Here is a 23,311-nt window from a genome sequence, read left to right on the forward strand (position 1 = left end):
TTGATTATTTCCTTCCTTCTTGATCTTCTGGATTTTCTTCTTTCTTGATTCTTCTCTTGATTTTTCATCCTGAATTTCTTCTTGATTCGCTTGCTTCCTTTCTCCTTTCTTGATTCTTTTGATTTTCTTGGTTTCCTTCCGAATATTTCCTTCTTGACTTTTCTCTCTTTTCTTCTCCAATCTGTTTGAGGCCGTTTGGTAAAACTTGAATCTGTTATAAAACCCCTGGAATCCCGCTGGGGATTGACAAATCCGACGTTTTTCCCTTTCCTTTACCCAAGGACCTTTGCCCAGAACTGCAGGAACATCGAAGTGTTGAACCTCAATGGCTGTACCAAGATCACGGACACGTGAGTAAAATTCCCTGGGCGCAAAAAAAAAAAAAAAAAAAAGCCAAGCTTGGGGACCCTGGGAGGTTTTCCATGGAATCCTGGAATGGTTTGGGTTGGAAAATCCCATCCGTTCCCACCCCTGTCAGGGCAGGGACGCCTTGGACCATCCCAGCTTCTTCCAAACGCCGTCCAGCCCGGCCTTGGACGCTTCCAGGGATCCGGGGGCAGCCGCAGCTGCTCTGGGCACCCTGTGCCAGGTTCCCACCTCCATCCTCACCCCGACCCGCCCATCCCACGGGATTTCTGCGGCCCGGGATGATTCCGTTGCGGGAACGTCCCCGTGTGTCTCTTGCAGCACCTGCACCAACCTCAGCAAGTTCTGCTCCAAACTCAGGCACCTGGATTTGGCTTCCTGCACCTCCATAACCAACCTGTCCCTGAAAGCACTGAGGTAGGAGGGATTTCCCCCCCGTGGAATTTTGATTATTAATGCTGGAAAAGAGCTCTGAGATCCTCCAGCCAACGCAGAGTTCCCTACAGAGCCTCCCACCACCTTTGCCCGGTGTCCCCTGAGGGGTGGGGCAGCGTTGGAATTCTGGAGACGTTGATTTTGGGGGGTTTTAGGATATAGAAATACCTGGGGGTCAAGATGGAGGACTTCGGGCGTTGTCTGAGTCCTTCTCCTTCACCTTGTCCGTCCTTCTTCTTCGTGGGTTTCGGTGGTTTTCTGTAACTGGTTGGTGCAGTCCGCATTGCAGGCCTCAAGTGGTTTGTTATCGGGTTTAAAATAAAAACAATTCGGGTGGAATTTCATAATTATCCTTGAAAAGACCCGGTAGAGATAATTCCTCCATTTTACCTCGTGTCTCTGACTTTCTAGTTAGAGACAACAGCTCGTGAGCCTGTAAATAGATAAAAAACAATAAACACCCTGACACAAACCCCACATTTCCCGTGCTCTAATCCCAACCTCGGGCGAGGAAAAACCAAAAAAAAACAGGAACCAAGAACCTTCACGGGGCGGCTTTGCTCTCGGAGTGCCGCGAATGGGAATTTGGGAGCTCCTGGCCCGGAGCAGCGTTTTTCCCCGAGGCTGGCGAGCGTTTCCACGCGTGTCCCTGTCACCGTAAAACACAAAGAAATCACACGCAGACAAGAGATTTCTGCAGAGGTTCCTCTGATCCAGCTTCCAGCTGAAAGGGCGGAGAGAAGAGATCCCTTTGTTTATTCTTTTACTTTTTATACATTTGTGGGTCTAGCAGAAGATTGGCTTTTTGGGGTTTCCACCCCTCAGCCTCAGTGGCCAGACCAACTGTCAGTTACAATTGTTTTCAGGTTAGAAATATGCAAACAAAGCACAGGGAATGAAAAACAAAGGATTTGTTTATGTTACATCTGTGGGAAAGGTAGAAAACTGCTCTTAATATTGTACAATAACTAAAAGATCTGACTCCATTTATGAAAATCAAAAGGCTAATAAAGAAACTCAGAAAAACCAGGGTAACATGTCCCTGTGTCCCCAGCGAGGGATGCCCGCTGCTGGAACAGCTCATCATCTCCTGGTGCGACCAAGTGACCAAGGACGGGATCCAGGCGCTGGTGCGGGGCTGCGGGGGGCTGCGGGCGCTGTCCCTCAAGGGCTGCACCCAGGTACGGCCCGGGAAAGGGGGAACGGGGGAACGGGAAAGCAGGGGGCTGGAGCTCTGGGAAAGGGGAATGGGGGTGTGGGCAGGGGAAATCAGGGGTTTGGAGCTCTGGGAAAGGGGGAACAGGAATGTGGGCATGGGAAATCAGGGGTTTGGAGCTCAGGAAAAGGGGGAATGGGAGTGTGGGAGATCAGGGGTTTGGAGCTTTGGAAAAGCAGAAATGGGAGTGTGGGCATGGAAAATCAGGGGTTTGGAGCTCAGGAAAAGGGGGAATGGGAGTGTGGGCAGGGGAAATCAGGGGTTTGGAGCTTTGGAAAAGCAGAAATGGGCACAGCTGGCATGTCCTGTTGTTCCTGTGCTGCCCTTCCCTGCTCCCTGAGGAAATCCCAGTTCCCAGCTGTGACTCCCAGTTCCCAGCTGTGATTCCCAGTGCTCCCAGTTCCCAGCTGTGACTCCCAGTTCCCAGCTGTGACTCCCAGTTCCTAGCTGTGACTCCCAGTTCCCAGCTGTAACTCCCAGTTCCCAGCTGTGGTTCCCAGTGCTCCCAGTTGCCTGTGCTTTCCCTTCCAGCTGGAGGACGAGGCGCTCAAGTTCATCGGTGCCCACTGTCCCGAGCTGGTGACGCTGAACCTGCAGACCTGCCTGGTGAGTGGCACTGCCCGCGGCTCCGGGCTGGCGCCTCGGGGACGCTGAGCCCCTCAGGGCTGCTGAGCTTGGAACTCATCCGAGGGATGAGCTGGGAAATCCTTCCCGTCAGCCTGGGGCGATGTCCCCGTGCGGAGCTGAGCCGCAAAGGTGCTCGGGCAGCTCGGCAGCGCCAAAAACGTGTGTTTGTGCCAAAAACCGGATCGGTACGGGCACGGGGTGTGTGTGTGTGCATGTGTGTGCGCGTGTGTGTGTGTGTGTGCGTGTGCGTGTGCAAGCACAGCCTGACACAGGAACGGGGATGGACGACACGGGTACGGGGATGGATGGATGGTGGATGATGGAGGGATGATGGATGGTGAACGGATGGATGATGGATAATGGATGGACGGATGGATGGATGGTGGATGGATGGATGATGGATGGATGGATGAATGGATGATGGATGGATGGATGATGGGTGGATGGACGGACGGATGGATGATGGACGGATGGATGGATGGACGGATGGATGGATGATGGGTGGATGGACGGATGGATGGATGGATGATGGGTGGATGGATGGATGGATGGATGGATGATGGGTGGATCGATGATGGAGGGATGATGGATGGATGATGGATGGATGATGGATGGATGATGGATGGATGATAGATGGATGATGGACCGATGGATGGTGGATGGATGATGGATGGAGGGATGATGGACGGATGGATGGATGGAGGATGGATGGATGATGGATGGTGAACGGATGGATGCTGGATGGATGATGGATGAATGATGGAAGGATGATGGATGGATGGGTGGATGGACGGATGGATGGATAATGGATGGATGGACAGACCTCCTGTGCCTGGGGACTGGATGGACAGAGCCCTGTGCCCAGGGATGGAGAGAGCCCTGTGCCCAGGGATGGAGAGAGCCCTGTGCCCAGGGATGGAGAGAGCCCTGTGCCCAGGGATGGAGAGAGCCCTGTGCCCAGGGATGGAGAGAGCCCTGTGTGCAGGGACACACTCCCCGAGCCTTTCCAAGCAGGAACTGCAAAACCCTGCAGGAATCCCAGCACTTTCCCCCTCCCTCACCCAACACCAAAACATTTCCCTTCCCATCCCTCCCCGCTATTCCCAAACCCAGCGACGTTCATCCCCTCTCCCCTGCTCCGGTGAAACATTCCCATGACGCTTTTTGAGCCGGAATTCGGAGCTGGGAGAGGCCAAACCCTGCCTGCGCTGAGGCTGGCGTGCTTTCCCCCGGCAGCAAATCACGGATGACGGGCTCATCACCATCTGCAGGGGCTGCCACAAGCTGCAGTCCCTCTGCGCCTCGGGCTGCTCCAACATCACCGACGCCATCCTCAACGCCCTGGGACAGAACTGCCCGCGCCTCCGGTGAGTTTTCCCAGGGTTTCCTTCAGCAGAGCCTCCAGCTGGTGTCTGAGCCGTTCCACCCCCAAATTTTTTTCCCAGTTTGTTTTTTTTATCCCCGAGCTTTGTTCGGAGCGAGGGCGTTGGCGATTTTTGAGTCGCCCCCGCCGAATTCTTGGGGTTTAAACTCCAAGAGCTCCCGGCGTGATGCCCGCAAAGCTCCGTGTGTGTGTCCTTGAAGGAAATTTGGGATTGGGTTATTTCTGTCTTGAGAACTGTGGGGGGGGGGGAAAAAAAATCCCATTTTCCCGATGTTTCCTCCCATCACGAGACAGAAGAGTTGTTTTTTCTTTTTCCTGGTGGTTTTGAAGCAGGTGGAATTTTGGGCAAAGTTCCCCTCTGCCTGGCAGGGTGAGCTCCCAGCCTCAGCTTTGGTTTTCCTGGGTTTTTTTTTTTTTAAGGTTTTATTTCTATTAGGATGAGTTTCCTTGGGAAAACGTTAAAATCCAGGAAAAGTGCCGAAAAAGAGCGACTTTTATTACCCCGACAGCCAAGTGACCTCCAAGAAATGGCATCAAATGCCCTTGGATCAAATCCAGGGGAAAACAGGGACATCAAACAACATCCAACCTCCGTCTTCCAGGGAAAAAAAAACCCCAGGTGCTCCCTGGGATGTCCCATTTAAGGAATTTGGGTACAGAAAGCAGGTTGGAAAGGGAAAGGTAAAATCCAAGTGGTTCCTGTGTTTATGTTCAGCCACAGAGGATTGAGCTCCATCCTGTGGAATACAAAAGGCACTTTAGGAACGTGGGGGATTTATTTCTTTTTTTCCTCCAAAGGCAGAAAAATCGGTTAAAGCTGTGGAGGGAAGCCCTGTGGAGCTGCAGGAGCTGCCAGGATTTTTCCCCACTCCCCCAGGAACGAGCATTTCACCCTAAAAGGCTTCAGACATTTCCATCGGGGCCTTAAATATTAAATTCCTCATGCTCACCTGCCTGATTTTTTTGGGAATTGCACCTTTTCCGTGCTGGGATCTGTCTCTGGGGTGCAAACCAGAGGAATTTTTGCTTTCCAGAATTTTCCCCTCAGAGTTTTTGCTTTCCAGAATTTTCCCCTCAAGAGTTTTTGCTTTCCAGAACCTTTACCTCAGAGTTTTTGCTTCCCAGAACCTTTTTCTCAGAGTTTTTGCTTTCCAAAACCTTTTTCTCAGAGTTTTTGCTTTCCAGAATTTTCCCCTCAAGAGTTTTTTCTTTCCAGAATTTTCCCCTCGGCGAGGCTGTGAAGGTTTTTAGGAGCCCCTCAGTCCAGCACTGGGTGGATTTATCCCTTCCTGGGATGCATCTGGGTGTCTGTTTTAGCCTGATTCCCCTTTTTTTTTTCCGTGGCCCTCTGGAATGGAAGCTGCTCTGTTCAAATTAATCCTCAGCAAACTTCCAGGGGATTGCTGGAAGCTTTTTCTGGAAACCTTTGGAAAAAGCACCAGATTTGGGACTAAGGCAGCAGCACAGGCTGATCCTCTGGAGAGGGAGCTGGGAGCGCTGAGGGATTATCCAGGGCGGGGGTTCGGATCCCCGAGGTCGTTCCCGACCTTTTCCCGGCATTCCGGGGCTCCACCGCGGCTCTTCGCTTGTGTCCTGCAGAATCCTGGAAGTGGCGAGGTGTTCGCAGCTGACCGACGTGGGCTTCACCACCCTGGCCAGGGTAAGAGCGCTGCTGCTCCTTCCCCTCCTGCTTTGCTTTCTTTTTCATGGGGAAAAAAAAAACACCAAAAAAAAAACCCCAAAATAGGTTTGGGATAAGTTGGAATTTGGGCGGAAGCTCAAGGTTCGAAAATGGGGGTCTGTGGGATTTTTGGCGTCGCCCTGGCTCGCGCACCTGGGAGGATTTGCGTCCAAACCGCGGGAAATGTGAAATATTTTAGTTGTAAACGTCACTGTTTCCCTGCCAGTGGCCCTAAATTCAACTCCCTTTACTCTCCGTGATTAAAAAACCCTTTAAACGAGTGAAATCCCATTAATTTTCCTTCAGAAACTTCCCCTCAGCTTTCCTTCCGGTTTTGAAATTCCAGGGAGGAACCCCTTAATTTTTAAAGCAAACTGTCTTCGTGGTGGTTAATTTATATTTCTGTTTCTGTTTGTGTGTTGTGTTTATATGTTTATATTTATAATTTCATGTATTTATAGCTATATTACCGTTATTTAACATGCTGTTTATATTTACTGTAAATTTATATTTACTATAGTATTATCCCATTTATATTTACTGTAAATGTATTTATACTAAATCATTTATATTTACTATAAATGTATTTATAGTAAATAATTTATATTTACTATAAACGTATTTATAGTAAATCATATGTACTGTAAATGTATTTATAGTAAAAATATTTATTCTATTTGTATTTCAATATATTTCTGGTTTTATATCATATATATTATATTTCGATATTTTATGTATTTATATGTAAACATGGATATTAGATTTGCATTTACGGTAATACTTGTGCTTATTTTGTTTATATTTATGCCTATATGTTTATATGTCTATTTATCATGTTTCTATATTTATAATATTTAGCATACTATTTATCTTTACACTTACTGCACAATGTATTTATATTATTTAAATTGATGATATTTGTGTGTTTTTTGAATATTTAGCATACTATTTATCTTTACACTTACTGCATAACGTATTTACATTATTTAAATTGATGATATTTGTGTCATTTTAATATTCTTTCTATTTCTATTTGCTGTCTGGACTTTACACTCACCGGGGCTGTTTGGAATTCTCTTTATTCCTAGAATTGCCATGAGCTTGAAAAAATGGATCTGGAAGAGTGTGTCCAGGTAGGAAACGTCACCTGGGGCCGTTCCTCCTGCAGCAGTGTGGAAAATGGCTGGAAAATTTGGAGAGGAAAATGTTGGGAATGAGGTTTTATCCTCGGTTTGGATTCCGTGGGAACGGGGCTGTAAATAAGGAATATTTAATAGTGAGAGCTGCCGGGTCAAAGAATGGATTTGTGAGGGGAAAAAAACAGATTTTGGATGGAAAAACCCAGAGGAAAAAGAATTTAGATTGCTAAAAATAATGGGAGTTTGCCCTGATTTGGAAAACCGTGGGGGGAAATCGTGGATCAGCAACGATTTCGAGGGATTGAAATCAAACTGGGCTGAAACATTTACGGGGAAAAGGGCGGAATTGACTCAAAAACCTCCAAAATTCCAAAAAAACCCTCCTTGGAAACGGCTCGAGCCTGAGCCAAAGGAAATGGGATTGTGATTCCTGGGTGTCCTGCGCTTCCTGGGCAGAAATTCGGGAGGAAAAAGAGGGAATGACGCCGGGGCGGGCAGGAAGGGCTTGGGAATTAACCCCGAAACTGAGCCAGGGCGCGGATCCGTCCCAGGCTCAGCTGAGGGGTTGGGGTTTGAGGAACCTCGGTGTGGGATTCCTCCTTCCTGAAGAAAAGCAGGAGCTGGGCAATCCCTAAAATGTTGGGAGGGAGCCTGAGCCCTCCTCGTCCTTCCAGAGGAGCATTTGGGAGCTGATTTCTGCTCCTTAAGGGAGTTAAAACCAGTGATGCCTCTGCATCCCGCTTCTCCAAGATGTTTTCTGTGATGGGTTCCTGAGGGGCTGTGAGGAAATCTCATGGATCAGGGAAAATCCAAATAAAACCCCAAATCCTTGTGCCCGGCACCAACATGGAAAGGTTTTTCCTTCTTTTGCAGATAACAGACAGCACCTTAATCCAGCTTTCCATACACTGTCCACGGCTGCAGGTCCTGGTGAGTATTCCAAGGGATGCTCCTTTTCTCCAAACAGAGGGGTTTTAAACACTCCCCGGCTTCCCAGCTGGAGGAATTCCGCTGGGAACCTGACCCTGAGGAACCTCTTGTGATCCCATAGCAGGCCCCCCGCGGGAAAAGGGGCGTGGGGATTTTCCTGGGAGCAGGATTCCCGGTGGGATCTGCCCGCCCAGGAGCTGTGGGGCCGGCTGTGGGAGGGGAAGCTGCGGGGTGGGGCAGGAGCTGGAATTCTCGGTGCCTTTGGGAAGCCGCCTTCCTTTGGGGCTGGATCTCTGGGGAGTTGGCCTCTGGCAGGTTTGTGCCGTGAGCGCTCCTGTCCCGTGGGAATGTGGGCTCTTGGGATGAGTTCCAGCTCCTGGCCCTGCTTCCTCCTCGAGGACTTTCCAGCTGAATCCCCCCCAAAAAATCCACTCTGGGTGGGGGCATTGCGTCCTGCTGCTTCTTGGGGCCGGGGCTGGGACGCTTCCCGTGGTGGGTGAGGCCACAGGGGTCCCAAAGGTGGGGTTTGGGTAGCTCAGGCGTGCTGGAATTCCTGTGCCGCTTCCAGAGCCGCCTTCCCCTGGGAGCACGGAGGGGACCCTAAAGTTCATCCTGTTCCCGTGGGCAGCGACCCGGGCTGCTCCAAACCCCATCCAGCCTGGCCTTGGACGCTTCCAGGGATCCAGGGGCGGCCACAGCTGCTCTGGGCACCCTGTGCCGGGTGCTCCTCACCTCCCAGGGAGGAATCCTCCCCTCCCAGCTGGAAGTTTTCCCCTTGGACCCACATCAGAAACCCACGGAGCCCAGTAACTGCGGCGCAAGGAGCGAGCGCGAGCCAAGCCACAGCCCCCCTGACATCCCCAGCTCGGGGGGAGCTGTGGGGAGCTGGGGTTTAAAACCCCTCTCTTTGTGGGGGGACAGAGTTTATCCCACTGCGAGCTGATCACGGACGACGGGATCCGGCACCTGGGGAACGGCGCCTGCGCCCACGACCGCCTGGAGGTGATCGAGCTGGACAACTGCCCGCTGATCACCGACGCCTCCCTGGAGCACCTCAAGAGCTGCCACAGCCTGGAGAGGATCGAGCTGTACGACTGCCAGCAGATCACACGGGCCGGCATCAAGAGACTCAGGGTGAGCCGGCAGCCGGAGGGTGAATCCACGGGGAGGAGGGTGAATCCATGGGGAGATGGGTGAATCCATGGGGAGGAGGGTGAATCCATGGGGAGATGGGTGAATCCATGGGGAGATGGATGAATCCATGGGGAGATGGGTGAATCCATGGGGAGATGGGTGAATCCACGGGGAGGAGGGTGAATCCATGGGGAGGAGGGTGAATCCACGGGGAGGAGGGTGAATCCATGGGGAGATGGGTGAATCCACGGGGAGCAGGGTGAATCCATGGGGAGATGGGTGAATCCATGGGGAGGAGGGTGAATGTGAATCCACGGGGAGGAGGGTGAATCCATGGGGAGGAGGGTGAATCCACGGGGAGCAGGGTGAATCCACGGGGAGGAGGGTGAATCCACGGGGAGCAGGGTGAATCCACGGGGAGGAGGGTGAATCCATGGGGAGCAGGGTGAATCCACGGGGAGGAGGGTGAATCCATGGGGAGATGGGTAAATCCATGGGGAGATGGGTGAATCCACGGGGAGATGGGTGAATCCACGGGGAGATGGGTGAATCCATGGGGAGGAGGGTGAATCCACGGGGAGATGGGTGAATCCATGGGGAGGAGGGTGAATCCACGGGGAGCAGGGTGAATCCACGGGGAGGAGGGTGAATCCATGGGGAGATGGGTGAATCCACGGGGAGCAGGGTGAATCCATGGGGAGATGGGTGAATCCATGGGGAGGAGGGTGAATGTGAATCCACGGGGAGGAGGGTGAATCCATGGGGAGGAGGGTGAATCCATGGGGAGGAGGGTGAATCCATGGGGAGCAGGGTGAATCCATGGGGAGGAGGGTGAATCCATGGGGAGCAGGGTGAATCCATGGGGAGATGGGTGAATCCACGGGGAGCAGGGTGAATCCATGGGGAGATGGGTGAATCCATGGGGAGGAGGGTGAATCCATGGGGAGATGGGTGAATCTATGGGGAGGAGGGTGAATCCATGGGGAGATGGGTGAATCTATGGGGAGGAGGGTGAATCCATGGGGAGCAGGGTGAATCCATGGGGAGATGGGTGAATCCATGGGGAGATGGGTGAATCCATGGGGAGATGGGTGAATCCATAGGGAGATGGGCAAATCCATAGGGAGATGGGCAAATCCATAGGGAGGAGGGTTTATCTATAAGGAAGAGGGTTTATCCATAGGGAGGAGGGTAAATCCATAGGGAGGAGGGTAAATCCATGGGGGGCAGGTTTTATCTATAGGGAGGAGGGTTTATCCATAGGGAGGAGGGTAAATCCATGGGGGGCAGTGTTTATCCATAGGGAGGAGGGTTTATCCATAGGGATCAGGAGGGTAAATCCATGGGGGTGAAGGTAAAAGAGTTGTGAGAACCATCAGTGGTGGATTGGGAGTCATGGAAGCCCGCAGTGGTTTGGGTTGGACGCCCGGCGCTGTCCTGGGTTGCTCCAGGCCTTGGGCACTGCCAGGGATCCAGGGGCAGCCGCAGCTGCTCTGTGCTCCCCGTGCCAGGGCCTCACCCCTCCCAGGCAGGAATTCCCTCCCGGGATCCCTTCCCGAGTCCGTTTGTCCGCGTGTAAAAGAAAAGTACCGATGACACTTTGTCCGCAAAGGGAGTACGGGGCTGTGAGGTTACACCGTGAAATTGCGGGGTCTTTGGGTGGTTTGGGCTGGGAGAACCCGTCCAATCCCACCCCCTGCTCCGGCAGGGACCTTCCCCTACCCCGGGTTTCTCCAAGCCTGGCCTCGGGCGCTCCCAAGGACGGGGATTCCAGCAGTTCCCCGCAGTTAACGGGGACTCGTTCCCGGTTCCCTGTGGCTCTGGGCTGCTCCTGACCCCTCTCCCGCCTTTGCCATTCCAGACCCACCTGCCCAACATCAAAGTCCACGCCTACTTCGCGCCCGTGACCCCCCCGCCCTCGGTGGGCGGCAGCCGACAGCGCTTCTGCAGATGCTGCATCATCCTATGACAGCGGAGCCTCCTCCGGCGGAGCGGGGCTGGACCCGCGCCCCCGGCAGCCCGGGGGCCGCCAGAACCTTGGAGGAGAGCGATCCCGTTTGCCGGGGCCGGGGAGCGGCGCCGGGGTGCCCTGGAGCCACCCGCACCCCCCCTGGGATCCCCCCGCTCCCGGCGGGACGAGGGACTCGGGGCCGGAGCCAGAGCCGGAGCCGTGCCGGCTTCTCCCGGGGGGTGGATTGGCCTCATCCTGACCCGGGCCTGCTGGGAATTCCTGGGAGCAGCCCGGGGAAGGAGGGGAGGGCTCCCAGCCTGGAGGGGCTGACGCTGCTGGAGAGGTTGGAGAAGGAGCCGAGATCCTTGGAAGCGGGGAGAGGAGAGGGGAGGAACACGCTTGAGCCCTGCGGCCGTTGTGCCGAGGGAAAAATCCCAACAAACCCGAGAACCCCAACGAGTTTCTTGGTCAGTGAGGGAGGGGAGCAGCAGCTGCTGAGCCAGGATTTCCCTGGGATCCCGGATTTCCCTGGGATCCAGGATTCTCCTGTTCTTCCCTGCTCCCGCCCTGAGCTCCCATCAAGGCTTTCCTGAATCCGTGGCATCCAGCTCAGAGGCTTCCCAGATTCTTCCCAGATTGTCGTGGTAGAGCTTGGAATTTCTGATGCCACGTATTTTACCCTCCCCAAATCCTACTTTTTTTTCTCTTTTTTCTTCTTTTTTTTTTAATTTTTTTCCCCCCAAATTTCTTACTCGGTTGTTTCTTGAGATTTCCCAGCCCAAATCGACAGATCCATAAGGAATTTTTTTTTTTTTTTTTTTTTTTTTTTTTTTCCCCTGGGAGAAGCCTGAGCCTGTGATGAGCTGTCAGGAAGATTTTAAAGGATCATGGGGAGCTGCACCCCAGGCTGGGGCCCTCCTGGCCTGTGAGACCAGGGACCAGCTGTCCAAATTTCATCCCGAATCCAGCTTCTATCCCAATGACAAAGTTCATAATTCTCCGGACAGGGAATAATACACAGACAAATACACAATTCTCAGTGCAGGGGAGAAAACTCTGCTCCGTGTTCCAGCCGCTGCCGGTTCCCTCCTTGCTGTCCTTCCCCTCCATTTTCCCCGAGGAAAAGCAGAGTTAGAGGTTTTTGCTTTGTTGCCCTGGTGAAGAATTCAGGATTCCCTGCCGGAGCAGGGCTGGGCTCCCCCCGGCTCCCTCTCGGTGCTGGGGCTCTTCCCGACCTCCCCACCCAGGTAAGTTGGGTGCCCTTGGAAGGAGCCCCGGGATGGGTTTGGAAGTGCCAGGCCCAGCTCTGGGGGAGGGAGGGGAGCTGGGTGAGGAGGGGGGGGGGTCTCTGGCCGCTTTTTTTGAGGCGTTTCAGGCAGAATCGGTGCTCCAGGGGAGCCCGGAGTGGAACTGCTGGGCAGATCCCGAGGGTTTGACGGGAGCAGGGTCGGTCAGGCCGCGGCAGGAGCCGTGTCCGTGGGTCCCGTGGGGCGGCTGGAGGATCCCACGCTTCCCTCGGTGCTTCAGGGGCTCTTGGGGGGAGGTTTTTCCCAGCAGGAATTCCAAGGATGACGTGCTGTTCCCAGCAGGAGGGTCCCGGGCGCCCCCCGGAGCCGCGCCCCTTCGTCTCCCCCGGCCCGGTCCCTGCGCCGGGAGCGACTCCAGGCTGCTGCGGTTAAAAGGATACTGTCGATGCCCTCCCGTAGGCGGCTTTTAATCCCTTATATTTATTCAAATCCTCTTTAGCGCTCTGGATTCTCCCCCTCTCCTCGGGCGCCTCCGTTTCCAGAACTTTCTCCGGGTTTCGGGGTGGCGGAAGATGGCGGTGACGGACTGGACGGGCGAGGGGGTCACCCGGCAATCACAGGATTTGCACAGCTCTGGGAAAAATAAAACAAAAAACCACACAAAAACCACTTCTGTTCGGTTCCTACTGTGGCAGGGGGAGAGCGAAGAGCGGGATTTCGGAGCCAGGGCTGACGGATCCCTTTGTGACAGAGTTTTTCCAGGGAAAACTCCGGAACACAGAACCCAAAGCGATTTCTTTTCTGTTTGCAGACCAGGGTTGACAGCGTTAAGGTAGCTCAAACTTCTTGACAGTGTCCTTTTAAGTCAATTATCCGTCTTCAAATGGACTCTTCCTGATGTTTATATTTATAAATACCAATAAACACCATTTTCCAAGCCGTGTCTCACTGGGGGAATTCGGGGGGAGGAAAAAATTCACCTCCTGCGTGGGGCAGCTCCCGTGGGAGGGTTCAGGGTGTTCCCGGGGTTTTCCTGGAGTCCTGGGATGGTTTGGGGTGGGAGGAGCTCATCCAGGACCCCTTCCACAGCCCGGGACCCTTCCGGGTGGGAGCAGAGGGCGCCGGGGTTCAAATGGGGGGGAATTTCCCAATCCTGGGGGTTTGGAGGTGTCAGTGGGGGGCTTGGGGCAGCTCCAGCGCGGATCCAGCCCTGGCTGAGGATCCCATCCCGTTCCCAAGCTCGCTCTGTGCCAGATCCCCTTCTCCAGCTGCGGCTGCGCTGGGTGGGGCAGCTCCTGAGCTCTTCCCTTCCCGTGGAATCCTCCATGGAGCGGGGGCTGGAGCATTCCCCCTCCCAGCAGGGTTCTTGGGAGCCTGGATTTACCTCTCAGCCCCAGCCCAGCTCCAGCTGCCCCTGGATCTCTCCAGGAAAACAGCCTGGGGCCTTCTGGGGTAGAAGATCCTCGGTCCAGGCTGAGCAGATCCAGCACAACCAAAAAAAAAAGAGAATTTCTGTGCTTTGGGGACACTGCGGCGCCTTTGATCCCAGCCCTGTGACGGGGTGAGGATGGGGCAGGTGGAAAGTGCTGGCCCAGGGGTTGTTCCAAACCAACAAATCCCAATTTTCTGCACATTTCTAATTCCCTTTGTATTTCTGTTTGATTTCCTCCCTGCTGCTGCTGTCGGGGGGTTTTGGGGTAATTTGGGGTTTTTTGGGAGGTTAGGGGTGGATTGGGATCAGTGTGACGAGGTCCTTTCTATGGTGCCCTGGAAAATATCCTGAAACTTTTTTGATTTTTTTCCGCTGGAGGGCTGTGTGCTTGAGGGGCCTGGGGGGTGTTTGGGGGGCTTTATTTCCCTTTTGCTTCCTTCTCTGGCACCCAGGTCGAGGTTTCTCCCCTCCCTCTGTGCCAAAGCCTGGCAGAGGCTCCTGTGCTGCAGCTTGGGGGATGCGGGGCCAAAATGACAGAGAAAAATCGAGGAGAAGCTGCAAAAATGGAGAAAATCGAGACGAAGCCACTTTTCCTCAATCCTGCGCTCAGCCCGCGCCTTCCCAGCCCTTTGTTCTCCTTCCAAGGGCCCATCCCGGGAGTGCCCCCAGCGGGGACAGCAGCGTCCCGCCAGCTCCTTGTCCCTGTCACTGCCCCGGGGCTCTGAGTGACCTCGCGTGGAGCTCGGGCTCGGGTTTTGAAGGGATGAGGGAATCCAGCCGGGCTGGGAATGCCGGCACTGCCGCACCCGGGGCTCTTTGTGCTTCATCCTCTGTCCCCCAAGGTGCAGCTGAGCCCGCCCGGGGGTCCCCAGGGGCTGCGACCCCTCCTCTCTTGCCTCCCCCCCATTCCCATCCCGGCCCCGTCCCGCTGCAGGAGCCGGGGCCGCGCTCGCTCCCTCGGGGCGTTTGTCACGTTTTAACTCGCTCTGAGGGACACAGGAGCTGGACCCTGTGCTCCCCCTGGGTCTGGGGGACACAGGGAGCTGGGAGCTGTTCAAACGCTGCGTTCTGCGCTCGTCAGGGCGCTGCGGGTGTGACGGTGCCGTGAACTGGGAGCGGGTGCGGATGCTGAAGTGACCCCGCTCTCCGTGACACCGTGGGCCGGGAAAGGGCAGCTGGGATCGAGCTTTGGATCCCCGTGGAGTGTTTTTGGGAGGGTCGGGGGTGTCCCTTGTCCCCTCCAGCGATGGCTCCAGGGCCCCGTGTCCTCCCCTTGTCCCCGTGTCTGTGACGCCGGCCGCGGCCCGGGTCTGTCCCAGCTCCTCCCGGTTCCCCCCTTTCTCTCCCGCTCCCGGTTTGTTTATCCCAAACGCGTCCTTTGCCCCAGGAGCTCCCTCCCAAGGACGTCCCGGTCCCGCTCCGCCGGCTCTGCCCCAGCGGGGCTCAGGGAACGATTCGGTGTTAAAAATTCCCCACCGGAATGAGGCGGCGCCGGGCTCGGTGCCCGCGGGGCCGGACCCGTCCTGCCCGGCTGTGCCCTGTCCCGGGCACGAGGGACAACCCCCGCACCCCAAATCCACGTGGGGACCCCAAACCCCAGCGGGCACCGCAGGGACGAGGCTCGGGGCCGCTCCGCCGTCCTTTAATGCAAAGCGGCGGGGACACGGGGAAGGATCCGCGGCGGGCGCGGGGACGCGAGGGGAGGGCAGGGACACGGCGGGGGCTCCGGGGACAGCAGAGATGTCCCTTCGCAGGCTGCCGCAGCTCCGGGGCCGGGTCCTACCGCAGCAGCAGCTGGAAGCCGTCGGGGCCGGGGGCTGCGCGGGGCCGGGGCTCAGCCGGGGCCAGCGATCGCCCCCTGCCCGGCCCCGCCCGCCCGCGGCCGCCGCGGTACCTTTGGCCATCGCCACCACGAAACTCGTCTCGTCCTGGAGGTTCCTGATCATCTGCGGGGCACAGGGGAGCTCAGGGGGGGCTCGGAGGGGGGCTGAGCCCCGTCCTGCTCCAGCCCCGGGGACCGCGAGGGGTCGGGACGGCTGCGGGGTTCTGTCCCCAGCGTCCCCGGCTGCCCCCGTGTCCTCACCGCGTCGCTGACCAGGACGTGGATGCCCGCGGGTCCCTGCCGGGAGAGCCGCAGGATCCGCGCCGGGGGCAGCCCCAGCAGCTCCGCCAACTTCCCGCTGAGCTCGGCCGCGGTCAGCTGCTGCAGGTGCAGCTCCTGGTACGGCCCTGGGGAGGGGAGGGGAGGGGAGGGGAGGGGTGGGGTTGGGATGGGGATGGGGACAGGGCTGTGAGTGCGCCGCTCCATCCCAGCGCTGCCGCGCACCTGAGCTGCATCCCGCACACCTGAGACCCCTCCTCACACACCCGAGCCCCTCCTCACACACCCGAGCCCCTCCTCACACACCTGAGCCCCTCCTCACACACCTGAGCCCCTCCTCACACACCTGAGACCCCTCCTCACACACCCGAGCCCCTCCTCACACACCTGAGCCCCTCCTCACACACCCGAGCCGCATCCCGCACACCTGAGACCCCTCCTCACACACCTGAGCCCCTCCTCACCTGATCCCGCATCCTCCTCACCCTCAGCCCCGCCGGGCTCCCGCGCCACGTACAGGGTCAGCCGGGGCCGCGGGCACCTGGGGGGGCACAGAAGGGTCTGGCGGGGGGCGCAGGACGCGCCCGGACCCCCCGGAACCTCCCGGGGGATCCCCAAAAAGAGGCACCGGGGGTTCGGGACCGCACCTGCCCGCCAGGGCGTGGCAGAGGCGGATGCCGTCGGGGGCTCCGCAGATCTGGATCAGATCCCTGCGGGAGAGCTTCAGCAGATCGGCGCCTGCGGACAGGGGGGCTCAGAGGGGCTCATGGGGGGCTCGGGGGGTCTCAGGGGCTGCGGAAGCGGGGTCCGGCTCTGCCCCCCGGCCCGGTCCCGGGCTCTCACCGGTGAAGTTGGCGAAGACGCGGGCGCAGGAGGAGAAGCGGCGGCGGAGCAGCCACTGCTGCGTCTCCAGCGGGGATGCGCAGGGGCTCAGCGCCTGTGGGGGCTCAGCGGGGGCTCAGGGGGGCACGGACCCCAGCGGGCGCATCCCCGGCCCCTCCCGGGGGGTCGGGGGGCGGCTCTGGGGCTGCTCCGGGGGTTCCCTCACCTCGCCGGGATTCTCCGCGGGACCCTCGGCGGCGCAGGTGGGTGACGCGCACACCCTGCGGGGCGGCCGGGCTCAGCGCGGGGACCCCGGCAGCGGGGGAAATGGGGGGGTCCGGGGGGTCCCCGCTCACCTCTCGGGGCTCAGCAGCTTGAAGGGGTGCGGGGACGGCAGCCCCGGGGTGCCCGGGGGGCTGTGGGGGGCACCCAGCGCGTCCGGCCACGGGGGGCACTGAGGAGGGAGGGGGGCGATGGGTGCAGGGTCTCGGGGGTGCCCACGGCTCGGGGGGGCCGGGGCCGGGCCCCACCTCGGCCAGCACGGTGCTCTCGTAGGCCGGCTGGAATTTCTCCCGCTCCGCCGCCGGCTGCTTCTCCACCTTCTCCCGGTCCGTCTTCTGCTTCCGATCGGCTCCCTTGGGCTGCGCCGGGGGGTGAGGGCGGCTCCGGGACCCCCCCGGGACCCCCGATCCCTGAGGGACCCTTGGGGGGCCCAGACCCCGCCGTGCCCCCACCCCCGGCGCTGCCCCGCGCTCAGAGCGGCGTCTCCCAGTCCCGGGGGGGCACTGGGAGCACTGGGGGCACTGGGAGCGCTGTTTCCCCCCACCCCGGTACCTTGAACACCTTGACCAGGCAGCTGGCGGAGTGCAGGTGCTCGGGGGGGTCCCCCTTGCCCCCCGCCCCGAAGGTGTCGATCTGGATGCGGAAGGGGACCCCCTTCTCCCCGCCGTTCTTCCGCAGCGTGAACTCGGTGCTGATGCAGTGAACCTGGGCCGGGGCCGGGGGGGCGGAACTGAGCGCCGTGACCCCCCCAAAAACCCCTCCCGAGCTCCCCAAAGCCCCTCCCAGGCCGGGCTCCCACCTGCACGAACACGGATGTGCGTCTGGAGGGGTCCCAGAGGAACTCCACCGTGTTGAGCAGCGTGGGGTGGATTTGGGGTTCCAGGATCCCGACGGAGAGCGGGATGTCTGCGGGAGGGGGGTCAGCACGGCGCCCGCAGCCCCCCCGAACCCCACCCCCGAGCCCCGGCGCTCACCGATGTCCAGGATCCGATCTCCCGGGCGGCTCCAGCGCCAGCCCTCGAGCTGCTGCTGCTCCGAGTACTGGAGCCGCCGGTCGTGGAAAACCACCCGGACCACGCTCTGGACCGGGACAGGGACAGGGCTGAACCCGCGGCCACGGCCCCACGGGACACGGGGCTGGAGTGGGGCAGAACTAGGATGGGACTAGGGTAGGACTGGGGCTGAAAGGGGGCTGGGCTGGCACCGAGCCGGGATTTCAGCCCAGAGCTTTTCCCCGAGGTTTCCCCGCATCCGTTCCCCACCCCGCTCACCTTCACCATCCTCGGGGCCTCGGCCGGGTCCCCCCGCGGCGTTCCCATCATGCGGATCTCGTAGGATTGCCCTGGGTGCGGGGCCCGGAGCGGGAGCTGAGCCCCTCAGCCCGGGGCGGGGGTGGGGGTCCCTCCTCCGCGGCCCCCCAGACTCACCCTGGTTCAGGTAGGTGAGGGTCTCCTCGTGGTGCCGCACGGCCGGCGAGGTCGGGGCGCACAGCGCGTACTGGAACGCCGGCACCGGCGGCTGCGACGTGGAGACGCCGCCGGGCTCCTCCTGCTTCAGGCAGGGCAGGACGGGGGGGTCCCTGCGGGAAAACCCCCCCCGAGAAGGGTGGGCGCTGGGCCCTGCCTCAGTTTCCCCGCTCCCAGCGGACTCGGGGGGTCGGTACCTGAGCAGCCCGGAGCTGGGCAGGGGGAACGCGTCCCCGGGGCCGGACCAGCAGTGGTCGGGCTGACCGTGCCAGAAGAGCATGGCGGGGGCGGCCCGGGGGGGACACCCCGCGAGCAGGGGGTGACAGCAGAGAGGGGACAGGCGGGGGGGGGGACACCCCGCGAGCAGGGGGTGACAGCAGAGAGGGGACAGGCGAGGGACACCCCGTGAGCAGGGGGTGACAGCAGAGAGAGAACGGGGAGGGGACACCCCGTGAGCAGGGGGTGACAGCAGAGAGGGGACAGGCGGGGGGACACCCCGTGAGCAGGGGGTGACAGCAGAGAGGGGACAGGCGAGGGGGGGACAACACCCCGTGAGCAGGGGGGGACAGGTGAGGGGGGGACACCCCGAGAACAGGGGGTGACAGCAGAGAGGGGACAGGCGGGGGGCCGCGCCCCAGGGTTTATAGGCGCGGGGAGGGGGCTGCGAGCGGGGCCCGGCCCAGTTTGGCCCAGTCGGGACCAGTTTGGGGTGTTGACAGTAAACAGAGGGGAGGGAGGGGCAGGGTTTGGTGTCAGTACAGCGGGGGGGACACGGGGGGGACACGGGGGGCGCCCCCAGTCCCTCCTTGGCTGTCCTGTCACCGCCCCCTTTTTAAGCCCTTCAATTTCTGCCGGATTCGGCTCATTTTGGGCAGAAAAAGGCGTTTGCAGAGCACCCCCCGGGGTGAAGGGGCTGGGTGGGAGCTGTGTCCCCTCCTCCGGTGTTGGGGCTGTTGGGTTTGGGGGGTCTTGGGGTGCTGTCCCCCCTCAGGGTGACACCGGGATGCCACACGGGCGGTGCCACACCGGGGTGTCACACATGGGGGGTGTCACACACAGGGGGTGTCACACACGGGGGGGGTGTCACATGGGGGGTGTCACACACGGGGGGTGTCACAGGGGGCACCCAGCCCCATCCCTGTGATGATCTGGGGGGGGTCTCAGCTCCCTTTCCCATCTGGGGGGACCCTCCCCGGCTCAGGCCAGGCCGTGTCCATCTGTCTGTCCGTCCGTCCAGCCGTTCCCAGTGCGGGATGGGGCTGCCAGGGACCCGCCGGCGGAGTTTGGGGGTCCCTGGTGTGAACTCCACCCCTGCCTCCTCCCCCTCAGGGGGTGCTGAGCCCCCCAAACCCCTCCCAGACCCTCAGCTCCCCCCTGAGCCTTTGGGGGGGGTTCAGGGGGTGTCCCTGTGCCCCGAACAGGGAATTCCCGGGAATTCCATCCCCTCCCCGCTCCCTCCCCGCTGCAGACACGGAGGCTCGGCGGGAAGAGTCCGGGATCGTTTATTGGGTGCCGGGGGGTGGCGGAGGCCGGGCGCAGGGAGCAGCCCGCCGTCACTTCTTGGCCTCCTCCTCCTTGGACAGCGTTTTGATGATCTCCTCCTTCTTGGCCTGCAGCCGCTCCTCGCGCCGCTTCCGCGCCTCCTTGGTCTTGGAGCGCCGCGCTTCCGCCTGGTCGCTGCGGGATCGGGGCCGTGAGGAACGCCCCTGGCGCCGTCCCCGGTGCCCCCACATCCCGCTGCACCCCGGGGTGCTCCCCTTGGCCCGCAGCAGTTTTGGGGTGCTGCGTCCCTCCCTGCCCGAGCCCGGAGCGAGGAGATTCCGCTCCCCGCCGCCACGGACGCAGCGGGGTTGCGCAATCCCTGCCCTGGGCAATCGTTCACCCACTCCAGCAGGGATTGGGAATCTCCCAGTTCCCACCACCACGACCCCGTGCCGCTCCCGGCTGGGTTTGGGATCCATTCCCCCTGGAATGACCCACGGGGGGATTATTCCCCACAATCCCATCCCTGCCCGGAGCGGGACTTACGCCAGGAGCTTCTTGCGGGCTTTGTCTGCCTTCAGCTTGTGGATGTGCTCCATGAGGATCCGCTTGTTCTTGAACACGTTGCCCTTCACCTTCAGGTAGAGGCTGTGGTACCTGAGGGGCACAGACGGGTGGGGACATCAAACCCCGCTCGGATCCTGCCTTCCCCAGGCTGGGAATGGCCAAGAGAGAGCCGGGAATGGCCCAGGGAGGGCCGGGAATGGCCCAGGGAGGGCCGGGAATGGCCCAGGGAGGGCTGGGAATGGCCCAGGGAGGGCCGGGAATGGCCCGGGAATGGCCCAGGGAGAGCTGGGAATGGCCCGGGAATGGCCCAGGGAGGGCCGGGAATGGCCCAGGGAGGGCTGGGAATGGCCCGGGAATGGCCCAGGGTTGCCCAGGAATGGCTGGGAATGGCCCAGGAAGGGCCAGGAATGGCCCAGGGAGGGCCGGGAATGGCCTAGGAATGGCCCAGGGTTGCCCAGGAATGGCCCAGGGTTGCCCGGAAATGGCTGGGAATGGCCCAGGGAGGGCCAGGAATGGCCCAGGAAGGGCCGGGAATGGCCCAGGGTTGCAGAACTCCGGGCTCTGGGCAGGGGACAGGTCTCACATGTGGCGGTCGATCTTCTTGGACTCGCGGTAGCGCCGCAGCAGGCGCCGCAGGATGCGCATCCGCCGCATCCAGGTGACCTTCTCGGGCATGCGGGCGTTGGCCGTGCCCTTCCTCTTGCCTGCAGCGGGGGGGCACGGGGTCAGCACCAGCCCCAAATCCCGCCAGCCCCACCCCAAAACCTTTCTCCCTCCCCTTCAGCTCGACCAAACGAGCGCGGACAGCGGCCGGGGGCTCTCTGTGCCGGGCTCGGGGGATGACCCCGGGCAGAGGGGCACGCTCCCGGCTGCCAGGGGGTGACGCGGCGCTCACCGATGCCCATGTGGCGGCCCTTGCGCCGGGCCAGCGTGTTCTTCCTGCAGCGGGCGCGGGAGTGAACGGTCACGGGCTTGCGGATGATCAGCCCATCCTTGATCAGCTTCCGGATCTGCTGCCCTGCAAAAGAGCCCGGCACCTCCAGCCCCACGGGCACGGAGAGGGCAGCGCCCTCCTCGCGGCCCTGACTTCCCTCCCATGGAATCTCCATTCCCTCGCCGCTCACCTCAGAGGACAGCACCAGGCAAACCCTGAAAACCACGCTTTAAACTGCAGAGAAGGTGCTCAAGAGGTTGAATTTTTACCCAAGCCAAGGGCTGCACTGAATGGTTTCGGGAGATCTTCCCCAGACTCAATGATTTTACTGATCTAAAGCAGCCTCACTGTTACCGACCCCCCCGAAACCTCTCGTCCCTCACGTACGGGAGTTGGCGTTGGCGATCTCGTTGGTCTCATTGGGATCCAGCCACACTTTCTTCTTGCCGCAGCGCAGGACGCTGGAAGCCAGCCTCTTCTGGAGCCGGAGCATACTGCCACAGGGACCGGGGCACGGGTCAGGGGCTCTGCCCGCACCGCGGCGACCCTGCAGCCCCCTCAAGGGACACTACACCCGCCTTCAGGGACCGTCACCCCTGATGGAACCAGAAATCCAGTCCAGGGATCCTCGCCCCGCTCAGGGACTCTTCCCCCCCGGCGCCTCAGGCCCCCGGCCTGAGTTCCCCGGACACCCCGAGCTGGTCCAGGGGGCTGATCCAAGGACCGCAGCGCCCGAGACCGGCGAGCCCACGGCGCCCAGCGCTCCCCAGCTCCCGCCGCATTCCCAGACCGCGCCGATTCCGCCCCCGGCCCCTCAGCGCGGCCATGGCGCCGCTCCGCCATTTTCCCGAGAGGCCTGAGGAGGCCGCGGCCGCCTCACAGCGCCCGCGGCCGCCACGCAGCGCAGCCCGGAGGCCGCCCCGGTTCTGAGGACGGTGCCCCGCTCCCCTGCGACCCTCCCCGGGGCGTCCCGACCCCCGTTATCCCCGGAAGAGCGGGCGCAGCCCCGCTCCCACCTCATGGCGGCGGCGCCGGGGCCGGAGAGAAGCGGCGGCGGCGCTGACCCCGCCCCCTGCCCGCGGCACCTACCACCCCACCCTCCCCCCCGCGCACATCCCCGCGGCCTCGGCCCTCCCCGAAACGCGCCAAAGGAGCAGACGCGATTAAATCACGTGTGACCGCTCATCTAAAGGACACGCGTGGCGCCGAGACCCGCGCGGGGAGCGTGGGAGAGACGTGGGTCCTTCCCGGCCCCCCCCTCGACCGTGGTGGGGTGGTACAGCCCGCGCGTGCGGGGCTGGAAGAGCTGGGCGGGGGCTGCGCATGCGCGGTGCGGACGGGAGAGGCACGTGGAGGGGCACTGGGATGGACTGGGATGGGACTGAGATAGACTGGGAACACTGGAATGGGACTGGGATGGACTGGGAACACTGGGATGGGACTGGGATGGGACTGAGATAGACTGGGAACACTGGGATGGGACTGGGATGGACTGGGATGGGACTGAGATAGGGTGGGACGAAACTGGGATGGGACTGGGATGGACTTGGGTGGGACTGGGATGGGACTGGGAACACTGGGATGGACAGGGATGGACTGGGATGGGACTGAGATGGACAGGGATGGGACTGGGATGAACTGGGGTGGAACTGGTGGCACTGGGACAGGCTGAGAAGGACTGGGATGGACTGGGAGCACTGGGACAGGATTAGGGGATGCTCCCGCCCTGCTGGCACTGTTGGAAGCGTAGGGCCGAGGATTCAGGGCTCGTCCCAGCCCTTCTGGGAGAGCTGGGCCCATCCAGGGGCCAGGCTGGTCCATACTGGGAGGCCCGATTCTGCTTTGGGATCAGCCTGGGAAGCCCGGCCCCGTCCTGGCTCTCCTTGGCCCCACAGACACCTGGACAGACGGACACACCTTGTCCCTCCACCCTGCCTGGGAAGATGTTCCTCGGGACGAGTTTTTGCCACTTCACTTTTCCTGGCAGGGAGTGGGAGCTCTGCTTTCCCTTCTTTCCCAAAAATCCACCCCGAAGCCTGAGCTGGGCTCTCGCATTCCAGCTGAGGATCGAGTCCCGCCTCTCTTCCAGTTTTTGTGGCGCTGTTGGGAAAGCAG

General features: G+C 60.1%; 3 protein-coding genes across 4 annotated transcripts in view; 1 reads left to right on the plus strand and 2 right to left on the minus strand.

The window, feature by feature from the left end:
- Positions 1-13,047, plus strand: part of FBXL20 (F-box and leucine rich repeat protein 20) — a 37,703-nt gene extending 24,656 nt beyond the window's left edge. For both annotated transcript variants that reach the window (XM_040087552.1, XM_040087554.2), the window contains exons 6-15: positions 282-350; positions 688-783; positions 1,856-1,982; positions 2,549-2,623; positions 3,881-4,011; positions 5,628-5,688; positions 6,798-6,842; positions 7,722-7,778; positions 8,700-8,912; positions 10,774-13,047. In XM_040087552.1, coding sequence (XP_039943486.1) covers positions 282-350; positions 688-783; positions 1,856-1,982; positions 2,549-2,623; positions 3,881-4,011; positions 5,628-5,688; positions 6,798-6,842; positions 7,722-7,778; positions 8,700-8,912; positions 10,774-10,881 — 982 coding nt within the window. In that variant the 3' untranslated portion in view covers positions 10,882-13,047. The remainder of the gene's footprint in view (positions 1-281; positions 351-687; positions 784-1,855; positions 1,983-2,548; positions 2,624-3,880; positions 4,012-5,627; positions 5,689-6,797; positions 6,843-7,721; positions 7,779-8,699; positions 8,913-10,773) is intronic.
- Positions 13,048-14,093: 1,046 nt separating this feature from the next.
- On the minus strand, positions 14,094-18,722 carry LOC120763803 (transcription factor CP2-like protein 1). The gene is made up of 15 exons (XM_040087368.2): positions 18,411-18,722; positions 18,175-18,326; positions 18,019-18,089; positions 17,722-17,827; positions 17,547-17,653; positions 17,300-17,452; positions 16,996-17,106; positions 16,822-16,919; positions 16,692-16,746; positions 16,487-16,580; positions 16,291-16,381; positions 16,108-16,184; positions 15,626-15,771; positions 15,437-15,488; positions 14,094-15,359 (listed from the first exon to the last, which is right to left on the minus strand). The coding sequence occupies exons 1-15, from the start codon at positions 18,491-18,493 to the stop codon at positions 15,322-15,324; spliced, it is 1,434 nt and encodes a 477-aa protein (XP_039943302.1). The 5' UTR covers positions 18,494-18,722; the 3' UTR covers positions 14,094-15,321.
- A 977-nt stretch (positions 18,723-19,699) lies between these two features.
- On the minus strand, positions 19,700-22,272 carry RPL19 (ribosomal protein L19). Its single transcript, XM_040087367.1, has 6 exons — positions 22,213-22,272; positions 21,584-21,690; positions 21,158-21,280; positions 20,846-20,966; positions 20,242-20,352; positions 19,700-19,890 (listed from the first exon to the last, which is right to left on the minus strand). Exons 1-6 carry the CDS (start codon positions 22,215-22,217, stop codon positions 19,767-19,769), a joined length of 591 nt encoding a protein of 196 aa, XP_039943301.1. The 5' UTR covers positions 22,218-22,272; the 3' UTR covers positions 19,700-19,766.
- Positions 22,273-23,311: the final 1,039 nt, after the last annotated feature.

The sequence above is a fragment of the Hirundo rustica genome, chromosome 27 (assembly GCF_015227805.2).
Source record: "Hirundo rustica isolate bHirRus1 chromosome 27, bHirRus1.pri.v3, whole genome shotgun sequence".
In the NCBI taxonomy this organism is placed as follows: Eukaryota; Metazoa; Chordata; class Aves; order Passeriformes; family Hirundinidae; genus Hirundo; species Hirundo rustica.